The sequence below is a fragment of the Belonocnema kinseyi genome, chromosome 10 (genome assembly GCF_010883055.1).
Source record: "Belonocnema kinseyi isolate 2016_QV_RU_SX_M_011 chromosome 10, B_treatae_v1, whole genome shotgun sequence".
Taxonomy (NCBI): domain Eukaryota; kingdom Metazoa; phylum Arthropoda; class Insecta; order Hymenoptera; family Cynipidae; genus Belonocnema; species Belonocnema kinseyi.
The window spans coordinates 32,139,954-32,156,917 of record NC_046666.1 but is presented as its reverse complement, the minus strand read 5'-3'; the positions used below and the strand labels follow the sequence as shown (position 1 = coordinate 32,156,917).

The 16,964-nt window shown below is 33.3% G+C and overlaps 1 protein-coding gene across 1 annotated transcript in view; it reads right to left on the bottom strand.

The window, feature by feature from the left end:
- LOC117182335 overlaps positions 1–16,964 on the bottom strand; it is a 603,484-nt gene that overhangs the window by 273,379 nt on the left and 313,141 nt on the right. The window contains exon 6 of the mRNA XM_033375494.1: positions 5,981–6,270. Within this exon, the coding sequence (XP_033231385.1) occupies positions 5,981–6,270 (290 nt within the window). The remainder of the gene's footprint in view (positions 1–5,980; positions 6,271–16,964) is intronic.

Sequence of the window (16,964 nt, the reverse complement as noted above, 5' to 3'; positions counted from 1 at the left end):
ACAATAGCCTAAAATTCGTATTCGCAATACAGTTTATGCAGGGCTCATTTTGGGCCATTTTTAATGACACTTCAAAATTCCTACATGTTACCATGACGAGCATATATGAAGGTAAAACTTTAGGAAAACGAAACAAAAAATCAACGAAACCAAAACTATCATCATCAGGGACTTACCTTTCGGTGTTTTCGTGAGCGAGGAACGACTTGGGCAAGGACAGTGACCTCTGCTGAGGTTCTAGGATGACATCACCTGGCAGGGAATGTTCCCTTTTAGCAGGAGCACTTCCAGGTCTCGAGAGAATTCCATCTCTGGGAGGTTCTACGAGCATCTTCAAGGACCCAGCCATTGCATCCTCCATCGGTGTCGACGCGCCAGAACTTTTTGCATTTCGAGGACTCTTTGTCGCAGTTCTATCAGAAGTTGTCACCCAAATATCACTACTCGACGAGGAAGAAGTTGTCGAAGGTGAAATAGCAACACCACTAGGGGATTTAGTGAGACACTTTATCTGATTAGGGGAAACCTTTCTCTCTGGCTTCAAAGGAGCATCAAAACTATTTACGAATTCTGATTTTCGGTATTCTCTCTTATCAGCGTTAGTCACGTGTCCATTGATCGTTTCATGAGACCACCTGGAGTGTTTCAAAACCCCTTTAGGAAGACGCTCCTGATATTTGGGACCTCCATTGACATCCCGTTGTCGATTCTTTCTCGAGTTTTCTCGATCTCTTATTTCCCGATCATCCATTCTTTCAAGGGAAGCTGGAGAAGAACAGGCGCTACCGCGATTTGCCTGGTTTCCAGTTTCGGTCATTCTCTGATGTGCAGGGTAACTTTGGGATACTTTCATGAAAACAGGACCTTGATTGGGGGAATAGAGTGTATCTCTTTGAGAACAATGTGGCCAGAAATCGCAAGTGCTGCTATTACAACGCATTTTGGATTCGGGGCTGATAGAAAATTCATGATTAGTTGATGAATTCGTAACAGGTGTCGTAACACCACGTTGTAATGTTCTTGGTCTGCGGTTTTGTTGTTGTTGTTGCAAAGAAGTGTTGTTGGCTTTTACGGGTTGAGGCTGTTGCTTTGAGGAGATAAAATAAACGTCGTAGGGATTGGGGTTGTTTCTTCGCTGATCTGCATTCTCTTCTCGTCTTTCGAAACGACTAGAGAGAAGATTCCTAGCAGCTGTACGGCTACGAGTCCCATAAAGAAATTCTGTTACTACCTCGGCCTCGCGTAACAATTCCCCACTCAAGGCATCCTCGGTGGACTGTGCTTTTCCTGGGAAATAGGAGGATTAAATTTACAAGTTACGATCCAAGCGAGAAATGGAAACACAAATCGGAGGGTTCTACGAGCAAGCAGATTAGGGAGAAATATTTTTTTCTATTTAGAAAGGTTGAACCAATTACGTGCAGATTACAGGAGTCACAACAATTTGTGGACCCTTCAATAATTCAGTCAGTAATTCGGTTTATTAAAAACAAAAACCTACCACAACAATTTCAACAAAAACGAAAAGAAAAATCATGCCAAAAAACGACAAATAGGACCAAAGAGAACATACTGTTCGGCAAAGGGTGTCTCTTCTGTCCGCTCCTCTCATTGTTGCCTTTGATCCTGTGAGGATCATTAGTCTGTTGTGGGTCAGAAGATCCTGGAGATTTTTTTTCCGGTAGTTGAAGACTCCTAGAACGTCGAACCCTTGATAGGAGGGAATCAGGAGAAGCAGTGAGAGTCCTAGAGTTTTGCTGCCTCGCATTCGAACGCCGGAAGTTTGGTGTGGGAGATCGACCTTGGCGATCAGTGCTACTGGAAGTCGAGGACGAAGATGAAGGTGAGTTGAAGGACATTTGTTTCCCGGACTCTGAGGATCCAGGAGATCTTCTCAAAGATTGTTGTCCTCGGTAATGCCTACTTTGTCTACTTCCAGGGGAAACCCTTTCCCCGTTGGCTCGAACCGATTCCGTCGAAGAATGCAAGGGTACAACAGTAGGTGAAATTAAACTGAGGTCGTCCTCGTCGCCATCATCATATCCTTCCACTGAAGAATCGGTATTTTCTGCTAGTCTAGGCATTGTCGTTCTATTGACACAACTATCTAAACTTCTAAAACCCATGGAGGAGGAAGACGAAGAAGATGACTCCATATGCCTTTGAGCAAACTGACTTCTTCTCGCAGAAGATTGATCTTCCAGGGATTTAGCTTGAGCCATTCGATATTTCTGTTGCTGGTGCATCTGTTTCTGGTGCAGTTGCTCTTGATGCATCTGTTGACTAGAGTTCGCAATCAGTGCTTTTCTCGATTTATTGACTAAAGGATTTGTAGATTTCCTCGAGACAGCAGACGGCAATGAACTCCAGTTTCTGTGTGGAGGTGGCGAGGGCGGGGGGCTGATAATATCGCTGTCCACAATGGCATTCGAACGTGGTAGGAATGGAGCTTTGGCGTAGTTCGTATGAAGATTGTGCCTAGAGGAAGACCTTTTCCCGACGTCTTGAAAGGCGGGAGGGGGAGAGATTATGGGAGTTAGAGAAGGTGGTGAAAACGATTCGGGGATATCGTGGGGTGAGGAGCAGTTACTCGGAGGATCGTAATCTCGACCGTGAAGGGCCAGGAAGTCAGGTCTTTGGGACTCGAGGCGAGAGAAATCTGGACATTTTCCGGGCTCGCTTTTGCTGCAATGGTAATCTGCTAATTTGACGTTGGTCCTTCGAGCCATCGGTAAAGTTCCAACGCTCGGACCGATATTGTTGGCGTAGCTGGTCCTCCTGTCGTCGAGTGATCTTTGTTGGACTTGAACCCAACCTGATTTTCCTAGATACACACCGTCTACTTCGTGATCGCACCAGCGAACAGGGGATAATTCTCTGCTGCAGCTTCCACTGACAAAATGATCTGCAGTATTAGCACTAGTTCCGGATAGGTAAGTACCAACAGTGTCTCGACGTCGTATTTGACTTGGAGCATCTTGACGCTGTTTTAAGCTTCCCGTTATGGGTTTTGATGATATCTGGGGGTCATGTCGCTTAAGGGAGGGTATCGAACTCCCACGGCTGTAGTTACTGCGTGTGTTTGTTGTGGGCATTCCTCTACCTCCGGCTAAACTTCTGCTACTGTTGACGCTGTACGCCGAACCCTGAGAACTGACTTCCCACGGATCCGACGCCCCACGCAAATGCAGAATCGATACGTTCGGGCCCCTGGAATCAAAAAGCGATCGGTTCCACCTTCTTCTTCTATTGGGATTGACTTCCTTCATTTTAACTACACTAAAGCTTCCATGATATTAGGTAACACAACAAAAAGCTGTACCCCAAATGTCAAGAGAATAATTCTCTAGTTAAGTATTTACGACCAAATTAAGAGAAATCTCTCTAGATATTATTCCTGAGCAAATAGAAAAACGAGAGAGAAGTTAAGTAAGTTCCTACAGGAGTTGGAAGATCAAAGAACTATCTAAGCTTCAAGCAGTCAAAGGAAGAATTTAAATAATTCACGAAGATGTCTTACGCAGTGCAATTTTTATTTAATTTTGAGGAAATTATACCTTGAGGAGACTCTGTCAACAAATGGAAAAATAAAACGTGGAATTCATGTTTAAAATCTAAATCATGAATAATGTCATGAAATGTTGGTTTTGAATATATTAGAATTAAATTAATCAACACTCTATCCGGAATATCATTATATAATACGAAGAATTAAATTACTTTTATTTTTCAAGAAAGTGAAGCGGAAAATAAGAAAGCTGTGGGTGTGATTTACATAAGGATGATAATTTCCGAAGATAAAATATTCAATGTCGGACAATGAACTCCGCCCACGAGACAAAATACTGGTCTTCTAAACGAAGATCATTTAAAATAATTATAATTATTTTGTAAGCTTTTAACTTATAGTCAAAAGAATTATCTGGTCAAAGCTTCCTTTCTCTACAAAGTTCAAAAGCCTTGTTTAGTAATACGAAGGTTCGAAATCTGATCATGTTTATTTTTTTGTATGGTCGATATTCGATTCTGCCTCTTGTAGTGCTACCGTCGTTCTCTTTTTATCCAGATATACACAGCAATGCAATGGGAGGCTGCTTTTCTCCCACGCCGCAATCTATTCTGCTATACATATATTTGTCTGAATGTTGTGAAGATGTCAATAACCAGCTATGAAAAGAGGAAAGACCTTTGCGAATGCAGTCTTTGTATGCATCCTTTTATTGATTTTTCCTAACCTATTCAAGACAAGTGAATATTTCCTTCTACTGATCGTTTTTTTTTATTGATAAGAGGAAGAAGTTTTGTTGCTAGTGCATTGATAGACTAAATTTAGCAGGAGAGAGAACCTGAAGTCTGTGGAACGTTAATATTAACTAAATCTCGTTTTAAATACCACATGTCACTTTCAGTGTGAGTACATTAAATGCTTCAGTGGGAAATGTACGACCCAGTTGAAAGTGGAGTCCAGCCAAGCAGGAAGATTGTTGAGACCCTTTTACGCCTCAGTTTAATTTAACGAGCTGGCTCTTAAGTAGAGTATAGTAGACTTAAACCCCTTGCGAAGCGCCGCAGGGTAGCTCAGGTGGAATCGAACGGTTCTTGAAAACCCTAATGACATGATAAACTTCCTTGCCTGACTGAGCGCGGACCAATGAAGTCAGAATACGCACGATGAATTTACTTGCTAAGAATTGAATTCAATGCAGAGACTTACGATGCATTCACTATCTGACAAGCATTGTCTGTGAGGTTACTAAAAACCATAACAATGAAGACATTAAGTACAGATTCTGTGAACTGGAGCTGCTAGATTTCCTATTAAAGTTTACCCCGGAGGCTCAGTAAGAGAAACGATTTCGTACTTCGATGCAAATTAGATGTTAAGAGATAAATCCGAATACTTTAGTTTATGGTGCTTAAAGAATACGTTTTAGAATGGATTCGATATATTTGGTTTCTAACATTTTATATCCTACGGGGCGGGATTGGTAAAATAATTCTTAGACAACCGTAGTGGGTTTTTACTTGATTTGTTTAGTGGTCTGCGGGTTGAGTATTTGGAGAGCCTGTGGGATCATAATAAGTTTGCGAATTGAGGTTTTTTTGGTTACGCGTTCAAGCTCGGTTTAAAATTTGAGGTTTGAGGTTTAAGGTTTGTAAGTTCGTGGTTTTGTGGAATTTAGGGTTATCGAGTTAGGATTTGTGGTTTTATGGGTTTTGAATTTAGGATTTGGTTCATTAACACTTTGTATTATAGGTTGAGGATTAGTGAAATAACGATTTGCGGTCTGGTTCACGAACTATAAACTTCTAATTTTGCAAGTAAAGAGATTTGGAAACCCTAATTTCGAAACTTCCGCTGCAGAAGAAAGGCAAATGTTAAGTAGTCTAGTGTTTTTCTTTTTTATTTTGTGTCCTCTTCCTAGAGGCGTCGACGGAGCAATGTAGCCACATAGGAGAAACTATCGACCCGTCTTTTTCCAGCGTCCCGCTAACGCAGAGGTCAATGAATGCGCATAACTGCAGCGCTTTATAATTTATAAGATTTGGGAGCCCGTCTTCCTGTCATTTATCATTAGCCTCACACATATATAGCTATAGACCTGGTAATAAAGATTCTCAAGGGAGAAAGCATGGAGTTTAATGGAGCAGCTAATAATTCAGAGAAGAATCATCCTATCATCTCTGAATCCTCTAGTAGACAATTTTCCCCCTCGTTAATTATCCTTTACCTTCTTGTGGACATGGTCCTTTTTCATTAGCCTCAGTATTTTATATTTCTAAGGGACTTTTTTCTAAATTGAACGTATTATGGTTGGAAACACATTCACAAGGGTGTCACTGGGAATTCGAGCAACATCGGGAGTCGCCTGTCACTTTCTATACTCAGTGGCATCGATACCGGTTAACTAGCAGGATGGCATTTCACTCTCATGCCCCTGCTCGCGAGAGTCACGTGACTCAAAATTCCGGCAGTTACCTGTCTGATCGCGTCGCCGTTCCCGGATTGGCGATCTCCGCTGAATCTGCGGCTGGACTGACTCTTCGAGGGGCCAAGACGGGGACGTGATTCGAGGAAGAGGTCGAAACTGGCCCTCCAACACCCACATGGCCCCCACGGACCCCATCATCAGTTGAGTGCTGTCTCGAGGTTTGAGACTGCGAGGTCTGCGACAGCCAACGTCTGGGAGTAACTCTGGAAACTGACACCGAACCTGTTCCTGGTCCATAGGTATTACCGAATCCGCCTCCACTATCCAGCGACGTACTCTGAAAGACAGTAGATAAACAGTCGGTTATTCAATTGGGCATTGTTCGCATTTCAGCGGAAATTCCTTCCGCATAATTTAGGGCTAACCGGATTTTCAAGCATGCTGGTTGTATAATGAACATTTTAGGAGTGACCGTTTCGAATATAGATGCAATTTTCGTAGAAAGTAGCGGTTCAGCAGTTCAATTTCGGCCAAAAAGGGGACTAAAAATAAATTTCACTTTTCATTAAAAACTTCTTGTATCATATAGGTATCTCGTAAATATTAAATGAAAGTTCTCTCTGACAGTAGCACCTATATACCGAGTTTTTAGTGATATTTGTGTTCAAAATTTTCTGGGTAACTATCGTTAAAAAATCTCTTGATCAAGTAAGCACTTTCTGCTGATAAAAAAACATCAGAAAAAAATCACGAAGATCAAAGATTTAAAAATAGATAAACAGCAAAATTTGAAAATGCTCTTGTTTGAATTTTTATATTGAATTTTTGTCAGTAGATAAAAATATTAGTGCTTCAATTGTTTCCATAGAAGTTTAAATGACTTCCAAGATTTCAGATGTTTAAAAAAATGTTTAGTACCAGGCTAAAAAAATTTATAGCGTAAAAAACAGAAAGTAAAAATATATTATTCACGAAAATAACAAAATTCTTAAGATCACAATTTTTTCAAATCCGCAGTTTGCTGGAATGTGAAATCATGCCACATGACAATCAACTAAATTAATCATATTTTCAAATAAAGTCTTAATATACGCCAGTTTTTTCACATTATTGCCGATTGCCAAACTTTTGTTTTTAGAACGTCAACCAACACAGTCCTCTGTTACGACATTTTACGTATTTTATTACTTATTTTAAAAGTATTGAAACAGAATCAAAAATCCTATTTATTTATAGCAGGGTTTACGCAGCGTTTTCCCTATTCTCCATTTACTCTATTTTCATTTTTTTGTTTGTTTATTTGACATTTTTTTAATTGAACAATTTTGTCTAAACTACTTTTCTTTCTTGACTGAAAAATCTTTTTTTTTAATTTCAGTATCTGGTTTAAAATTTAATTTTCTTTTGCAAATTTATAATTTTGGGTTGAAAATTCAACAATTTGGTTGGAATTTTTTATTTCTAGACTGAAATATCTCGTTTCGTTGAAAATTCCACTATTATTTTGAAAAGTCGTCTACTTCGTTAGAAAATTCAGCATATTTGGTATAAATGTCATCTTCTTTGGTTAAAAATGCAAATATTGGGTAATTTTTTTTTTCATTCAAACAATTTGGTAAAAAAAATTTCCTTTGTTGACGAAAAACTCAACTAATTAGTTAAAAATTAACTTTTCTGTTGAAAATCCAACAATTTGGTTGGAAATGTTTTACTTTCTCAAAAGAAAAACCTTTTTTTAGCTAAAAAAACAAATATTTTGTTGAAGAATCGCCTTTTTGTTACAAATGCATTGTCTTGGTTGAAAATGCATATTTTACGGGTTGAAAATTAAACAAACTACTTTGTAGAAAATTCATCTTTCTGGCATCAATAATTTTGCACAAAATTGAACCAATTCTTGTAGATTTCTACTTTTTTCATGAATTCTAATGTATGTAAATTAAAATTAAAGTATTTTTTAGGTGAAATATTAGCCTAAACATTTTTCGTTGAGAATTCATCTTTTTCATTGAAAATTCAACTATTAGGTTAAAAATGCATCTATTTTGTTGAAAATGTAATACTTTTGCTTGAAATATTAGGAATCTCAAGCGTTTCGATTTAAATTTGAGATTAAAATTCTTTAAAACTAAATGAAATTATTAAAATTAAAATGCTTTATATAATAAAAAGATGATGTTTATTTGACATACTTCAGACCAAAGAAAACAATCTGAATGTTGTTGAAGATCCTTTATTGTTTGTCGACGTTTCGAGCACAAATGTTCTCCTCTTTAGGATAGTCAATAGTTAAAAAGTTTCATTCGTATCAAAGGTTCATAAAAAACTCATCTTATTCTCTTGAGTCTAATTATTGAGATCTGAGATCAATTCTGTGTAATTGTTGATAATTAAAATCCCTTAGCTTAATTGATTTCATGATAATAAATATAAAAAATAATGAAATTAAATAAATAGAAAAATTAACATCTTATTACAATACAAATTAAAATGGTGGAAAAGAAGGAGAAAGGAGATTATGATAAATGGGGAGAGTGGGAATGTGATACCCGATTTTGTAGTTCCAGGCGTTTGATTTTCATGTAATCGATTTTTAGTCATTGAGCCAGTGAATATTTTCTGCATCGAATGAGCTTAAATGCTTGAAATAAATTTGATCAGCGTGCAATATTCGCCAAAGGCTTGCAAATCAAACACAGAGTTTATGGCAATGAAATTCAATTCTGCAAGTATTAAAAAATCAGTGCTTTGTAATTTTAAGGATTTTATTTTATTGCACTTTAAATTAAATGATATCTGGATTTTTTTACACATTTGAACACAATGTTGAATGATCAAATCCTAGAGAAAGGTACCGTGTCAATTCCCGGTTTTTCCAAGTATTTCAAGATTTTTCTAGGTGTAATTTTTTATTGTACTTCGATTTTGTTACACAACTGACTCAGAATATGTATACAGTTTTGCGAGTTTTATGTAAAAAATGTAATTTTTTCAGTCCTTCTAAATGTCTAAATGCGTTAACATGTTTAATATAGAAAGCTATGAAAAATTACATTTCAGGACTTTGAAGTCCATGAATTTGAATAATAATTAAAACAAAATTTTATATAATAATTTATATTAATTATTTAAGGGAAAATACGCGGATTATTATCTATATTTTTCACGAAATACAGAAATATATTCTTTCAAGTAAACTTCATGTGGGTAGGCCTACTATATGTTACATTCAATTTACAACGCTTTAAATTTCTAATATTTTAAGTACAAATGTAGCATTTTCAACAATATATATAATTTTGAACCAAATAGTTGAATTTTCAACCAAAAAGATGAAGTTCCTACCAAAGAAACTCGATTTTTCAACAGAATGCATACATTTTCAACTAAATAGTTTAATTTTCAACTAAAAATCGTAAATTTCTATGCAAACATAAAAAATTTTAATTTTTGTTTGAAAAAATTCAGTTTTAACCAAAAATTTAAACAAATTTTAAACCAAATAGTTGAATTTTTAACTGAATGAGATAGATTTTCAACCAGAAACGTTATACATTACATTTCAGTTAGAAAAATTGATTTTCAACAAAATAGTTAAATTTGTAACTGTAATAGTTCCATTTTCAATCAACAAAATTAATTTTCAACAAAATTGATAAATTTGCAACTGCAACAGTTCAATTTTCAGCAAAAATTATTTTTTAACCAAAAACAATACAATTTTCAACAAATTAATTATGTTTTCAAAGAAAGAGAAGAACTTCAAACAAAAATGATGAAACTTTAACAACCAAAAACCAATTTTTAACAAAAAGTTTAACTTGCATCCAAGTTCTTGAATTTTAAAAACAAAAAAATGATTTTCCAAAGAAAAATTTAATAGTAGCTTGTTAACCAAGAAATATTTTATTTTTCAATAAAAAAACAGTTGTGGTCAACAAAAATTACTTTTCTAACTATTTCGGTTCTGGTGAGAGTTTCTCTTTCTTAGTTGAAAATTCATTTATTTTTTTGACATTTCATTGTTTTAGTAGAATATTGAGACTTTTGCTTAAAATAGAACTATTTTGTTGAAAATGTAACTGCTTTTATAGCAAAAAGGACGCAATTTCTACGAAAAAAGATCAATTTTGAACCAAAAAATTAAATTGTTATATTTTCAGTACAAAAATTAATTTACAAAAAAAACTAATTATCAACCAGAAATTTAATTACAGTAAAATTTAGAGAAACTTCCCTGTAAACGCAAGGATGTCACTTGACATAAATGGAATTTTCTCTTAAATTTAAGGTGAAGCGGATTTTTGTTTTTCTGTGAAAGAGTTTTTTTATAGCGAAAATTCATTTGCGACAAACTTCATCTAATCTACCAAACAAACAATTTTCCTTTTGTAAAACAAATAATTACGAGATTAAAAAAAATATGCAAGAGGCCGAGACTTTAGTTTTAACATAACTTTTTCTCCGATTGAATATTAACCTGATTTTATGAATGAAGAAACATTGTTTTTTAATCAATATTTCAAATAAAAAACAACAGGCACGCTCTCGAACAAATTTTACAACTTAAAAAAAAAGTTTCTGTTATTTTCATGTTTTTCCAGGTATCTGAAAATTTCCTGACAATTTCAGGTTTTCTAGGTAAGTTAGACCAGAATTGGGAAAGTTACTTTTTTTGGAGCAACTAGTTACAGTTACGTTAATTGTATCCGTAACTAGATGTGGTTACTAGATAAAGTAACTTCAAAGTTACCTGAAAGATGACTTTTTTCACTTCCTTAATTTTATAATTTGGGAATCAAAATAAGTAAGATGATAGTTCAGAAAAAATGGATTCAAAAGAAAATAGGCATTATAGTTAGAGTAAATAAAAAAACACAATATATTTCGGCAAGTGAACAACAATCTATATTTGAAATAAAATTCAAATTGAGAGAATTCTAGCAATTCAATTTCCCCCGTTTCACGATATAATATGCAAATCATAACTACCGGCTGATAAAATAGTTTACAATACTATTTTCATTACGGTAGAAAAGAATACTCAAAATTATTATACTTTACAAATAGTTTGATTAAAATCATTGAACTTTATTCTGAAATTCAGATAACAATTTTAGGTATCAGGGCCTAAAATGTTTACAATTGTGAACAAAACATCTTTTGTATGATTCAATTTAAAACTCTTTAAATTCCTAACATTTTAAGTAAAATTTATGATTCAATTCGAAACGCTTTAAAATCCTAAATTTCATGTAAAAATATTGCACTTTTAACAAAATAGATTACTTTTAACAAACTAGTTAGATTTTCAACTTAAAATGTAAATTTTCAACCGAAGAGTTGAATTTCCAACCAATAAACATTTTTCAACACCATTTTTCAACCAAAAAATTGTATTTTTAACCAAAAAAGTTGACATTTTTTTACTGGAAGAAATGAATTATCAAACAAAAAAGAACACTTTTAAAGAAAATAGTTGAATTTTTAGGACAAAAGGATGAATTTTTATCAAAACTTTTCAACGAAAAATATCATTTCGAACCAAAAAGACGAATTTTAAATAAAAATAGCTGAATTCTCTACAGGATTCTTTTTTAAGAGATAAGTTTTCGAACCAAAAAGAACACGTTTGAACAAAAGAGCTGAATTTTCAACAAAATTTTTCGTTCTTTTTCAACAAACCATTTGAAGTTTCAAACAAAATAGGTGAAATTTTCACAAAATACATGAATATTTAACAAAAATAGATAAATGCTCAATGAAAAATATCATAGTTAATATTATTTTAACCAAAAAAGATTTTAATGTGAAATAAACAACAATTGAAGTAAAAAAAGGTTCAATTTTCTCAAGTAAAAATAACGAATTTTCTACAAAACAGTCGCATTTTCGAACCGAAAATATCAATTTTCAACAACAAAGTTAGTTTTCGATTAAATAGTGTAACTGTCTAACAAAATAGTCGAATTTTTATCAAAAAACATGAATTTTTAAGCAAGTATTTCAATTTTCCACCAACACAGATGAATTTTCAACGAAAAATATAATAATTGATATTCTGTATTTCAACCGAAAAAAATTAATTTGAAATCAATCACAGTTGAATTCGGCCAAAAATACGAATTTTAAACAAAATAGGTGAATCCTCGACTAAAAGAGATTCATTTTCTATCCATTACTGAAATGTAACGTAACTTTTCAGAAACAGTTATTGTCACCACTTACTACACTACTCTGGAGTAGACGCGTGAATCTAAAAAACTTTTCACTTGATGGGTCCCCTTCACATTTCCTTAGAACCAGGTTTCACTTAAAAGAGCAGGCTAAAGTTTGTACCATTTTTTATACTCGGTCAAAATACTCGGGGGAAACCCCCAAAATATATTTTCTAGGGCCTAGAAAATATATTTTGGAGATGCCTCTTGAGTATTTTTACGGATTATAAAAAAATGGTTAGACCCCTTTTGAAATACCTCGATATTTGTTCTTTTTTGATCGATTTAGGTAATTTTTTTTCGAAAGGAACAAGAAATATTCAAAGTTTTCTCGGATAAAAACTTTTAATATTGCGTCCAAAAAAAGTTTGTAAGTGATTAATATTGATTGACTTTCCCCTCGCTCTTAGAGTTTTAAAAAATGTGTGAAAGACCTCATTTTTTTTTAAATTCTACTTTTTTGGAAAAGATTTAACGTTTTTTTTTACTGCCAAATCTCTTTAAGACGTTCTTACTTCAGAAATATTCAGTTTAGAACATTTTTTAAAAACTGTTTGGGAATTTATGAAATTTTTTTTTCATTCAAAAAGTTTTTCATCAAATTCACCAAAAAAATAGAATTAAACAAATCTGTTCTCTTTGACATATTTTTCAAAATGTAAAAAGAAGGGGGAAGTCAATCAATAATAATCACATTGGAAATTTTTTGCATGTAAAATTAGAATTTTTTATCACAGAAAACTTTAAATATTACGAGTTGTTTAAAAAAAAAATACATAAATGGTTTAAAGAACAACAAATATCAAGTTCTTGTTTTAAAAGGGGATCCAAAGATCTTTGTCATATTCGATAAAAATACTCAGGAGGCATCCCCGAAACATAATTTCTAGGATACAAACTTTAGTCTGTTTTTTAAAGTGAAACTTTGTTGTGAGGATGGGTGCCTCATTATTTTAATGTCTCTATTTAAGAAAGAATTTTAAATGGAATGAATTCTCAAATTATTTATTTGGTTAGTTGCAAAAAGTAGAGCAGAGCCTTAATGTCTACTTCCGAATATGGTAGAACCGGCTCGGCTACGCAATTCTTTCGATGAAAGTATTTTCATTTTCATTTCCAACGTTCTCTACTTGCACGCACAATATTCTTGTCTCAAACGTATGCCCAATAGAATAGAGAAAAGGAATGAGACGAAATTTTAACTCGAACAGTTTTAACGGGGTCACGTGGGATTACTTGTCTCAGATGAAACGATGAAGCCTTCCCAATTATGTATTTTTGTTGTCTCTATTCTCCTTCTTTTGGAACAAGAAGAGTAATTTTTTAAATTAGACTCACTATTCCAACTTCTACTTCCCATACTTACCTAGCTAATACTCCCTTTTCCTTAATTTTGTTCCCAAGACCTCACTTTCCCCCAAGTACTCACCTTCACTTCTAATCATTCCCCCTCACTTTCACTCACTTTTCCCACTTCGCCTCACTAGTTCCTCATGACTTCCCCTACTTTATTCTCATTTCCCATAATATCCCCTAATTCTCCCCCGTATACTTCCTCTATTCTTCTCCACTTGTAATCTAGATAATTAAAAGTAATTCAGGTAATCCAAGTAAAATCTACTTGTAATCCAGTGTGATCAAAAAGGTTGGAACTTAATTTCTTTAAATGAAAATCTAACTATTCCATTTTTGGTTAAAAATTAATCTTTCCTAATTAAATATTCATGTATTTTGTTTAAAGCTTGTGTCTTTCGGTGGAAAATGAAACTTCTTCGTCGAAAATTCATGATTTTTGGTTAAAAATTCAACTATTTTGGCAGAAAATTGATCTATATTGTTGAAAATTCGCTTTTTGTCTTTTCTACTAAAGAACTACCGTTTCCATTTTTGTTCTTGAGAATTTATATTTTTTAGTTGAAAGTTCAAATACTTTTTGTTAAAAGTTCAACTAATTCATTAAAAGTTAAGTTTTTTATTGAAGATTCCGGATTTTAGTTGAAAATATAACCATCTTCTTAAAAAATCAATTCTTTATTTAAAAAATAATTTTTTAACTGGAAATTTACCTACAGTCAACCTGATCAATAATGCCGCTCTCAATAGTGCTGTTAATCCTAATCCAAACTCGGGCTCTAGCCCTACGCTTGCACTTTCTCCTCCTCGCCCGAAAAGCGGATACGACTTTCTCAGTAATGCCGTGCGAAGAGTATAAGAATTTACACTTTTACTCATGAAAGAGGCATTGAAATGCCAACGCGGTACTATTGAGAAAGGGCTTCCCTGATTATAGCGCGTCAGATAGCGTGACAGTAGTGGTGTGGGAACCTCTTTCCGAGAAAAGTTATTTCCCCACAAGCCTGTTCACGGCACTATTGAGAAGGTGGGCTGTATTTCATTTTCGGGAGGAATATTTCTTTCTCAGTTAAAAACTTATGCATCTTGTTAAAAATGCATCGTGTTTGGTAGAAAATTAATCATCTTACGTTAACATTGAACTATTTGTCTGAAAGTTCATGTGATTTGGTAGAAAATTAATTGATTATTAAAATTAATTAATTATAATTAATTATAATTCATTATAATTCATTATAATTAATTAATTAATTCAGATATTTGGACGAAAACTCATGTAGTTTGTAAAAAATTGGTCTCTTAATCTGTTTGTTTAAAAATTCCACTATTTGATTAAATGTTGAACTAATTTGTTAAAAATCCATATAATTTCGCTGAAAATTCCATTAATGGTTCAAAATTCTTATTTTTTGCTACAAAATTTATCTTTTTGGTTACAAATTCATGTTTATCATTGAAAATTAATCTAAATTGGTTTGGCTTCAACTGTTTTGGATTTAAAATAAAAAATGTTGTAGCTAAAATATCAACTATTACACTTTTCGTTGAGAATTCATCTCCTTTGTTAAAAATTTAACTATTTTATTCAAAAATCAAAGTTTATTGTTTAAAAATTAATTTTTGAACTAAAATTTTAACTATTCTCCTTGAAGATTCATCATTTTAGTTAAAAAATCATCTCTCGTTGAAAATTTAAACGTTGAATGCTACAATGCTACATATCATTGTCGAAGTCTTTTTTTATGGTAAAAACGAATTCGCCCTCTATTTGCTGCCATCAGATGTAGTTCAATACATGTTTAAAACTCAAATTCTCAATAAAATAGTATGTAACCTTTTTTCATGGGGTCAAAACTAGAACCTTTTAGACATATGTCGGCTCATTCCGATGCGTTTTTATTGCAGATTTGGAAAATCGCCTTTTTTACGATCTGAGGAGAAAAAGTTACATATAATTTATATATCGTGGACATAATACTGGTATTTTTAAATTGTTTTACGTAGAATAGTTCACACAACAAATGAAAAATATAATGGTTTTACCCACTAGATATAATATATATAAGTAACTTTTTCACCTGGGATACCTACCCGGACCTTGAAATAATTTTTAAAAAATTTGTAAAAAATGAAAAAAATCACGGAAAATGGATTGTGCTCTAATTTTAGTGATATTTAGTTTTTTTGATAGAACCTGTGGGAGCGTCTTTTTAATTTTTTATGTCAAACAATAATATGAAAACAAAAATTTGAATTCGGACAACATATGCACGAAAAATTACAATTTTGAGAAAAGTCAGTGCCATAATTTAAATTAAAAATTACTATCTGATAAAAACTAAAATAAAAAAGTGAGGCCTTTAGAAAATCTTCTTGTATTTTTAAAATTAGAAGAAAAAAAATACAGAAGATTTTCTGCAACATTTTCTGCGTCATGAAGCGTGAAACCAGAATTAATTTTTGGTATAGCACAAGCTATTCTCATTGGCGAAAGATTTCTGTTTAGTGATGATTTTTTTGAAAAACTAGTTTTATTAACCCTTGTGTGCACATCCAAATTTATCCACGCTGTTGCACAGGCGGAGTACCTGGGTACCCATCTTGCTTTTAACAATATTTTTAAAACTAATAATTACACAATTGAAATCGCTTTCTTGTTGCTAATTTTAATAAATATTAAAAGTAAGTGACAAAGGTAGAAAGCACTTTAAACACACACAAGACACCAACAAATTTACCTGCTGTCCCTAGCGGACCTTGCGAACGGAACGGGTACGCTGCAACCCACCGTACAATGTTGCACGTCAGGTTGCATCACACCGAATGTTACGAAAAATTAAATATCAATGATTAATTAATTAATTATATAATCAGTCCACACGTTTTACGTGCATAAATCGAATAACTTAACAAGAAAATAATAATTCACTCAAAGATGGATATTTATGTGGTGGATACCCGCTGTTACCCTTCGGGTGTATCCGCGAAGTAGGGGAGAGTGGGGTACGGTGGCTGTGCGAGATGTGGTGAGAATTAAAAATAACAGCCGTATTTTTTTTATTTTCATATTAGTTTTTTTTACATAAAACAGACTTCTATGTTAAGAAAAATATCGATTTGATGCACTTTTTGTTTTAAAAAACGATTTAGAAGAATAATGATGAAAATACAGTTTTGGCGGAAATCGATTAAAATCTTTAACAGAAATTAAGCACTTACAGCGTATTTTGTAATAATTAAAGCATATGAAAAAATTAGGTTTTAATTTATAGCTAATGCAATTTTGTGCCGTCACATATGGGATACGATGTCGCGCGGTTATAATTGCTTTTGTCACATACTTTACTTTTATTGATGAGAAGACACTAAATTAATATTGAAAATCTCTGAAGTAACTTTTTTCGTCACGTCACACTTTCAAAAATTATTATGTTATATAATTTTTATTTTTCAATGTCTA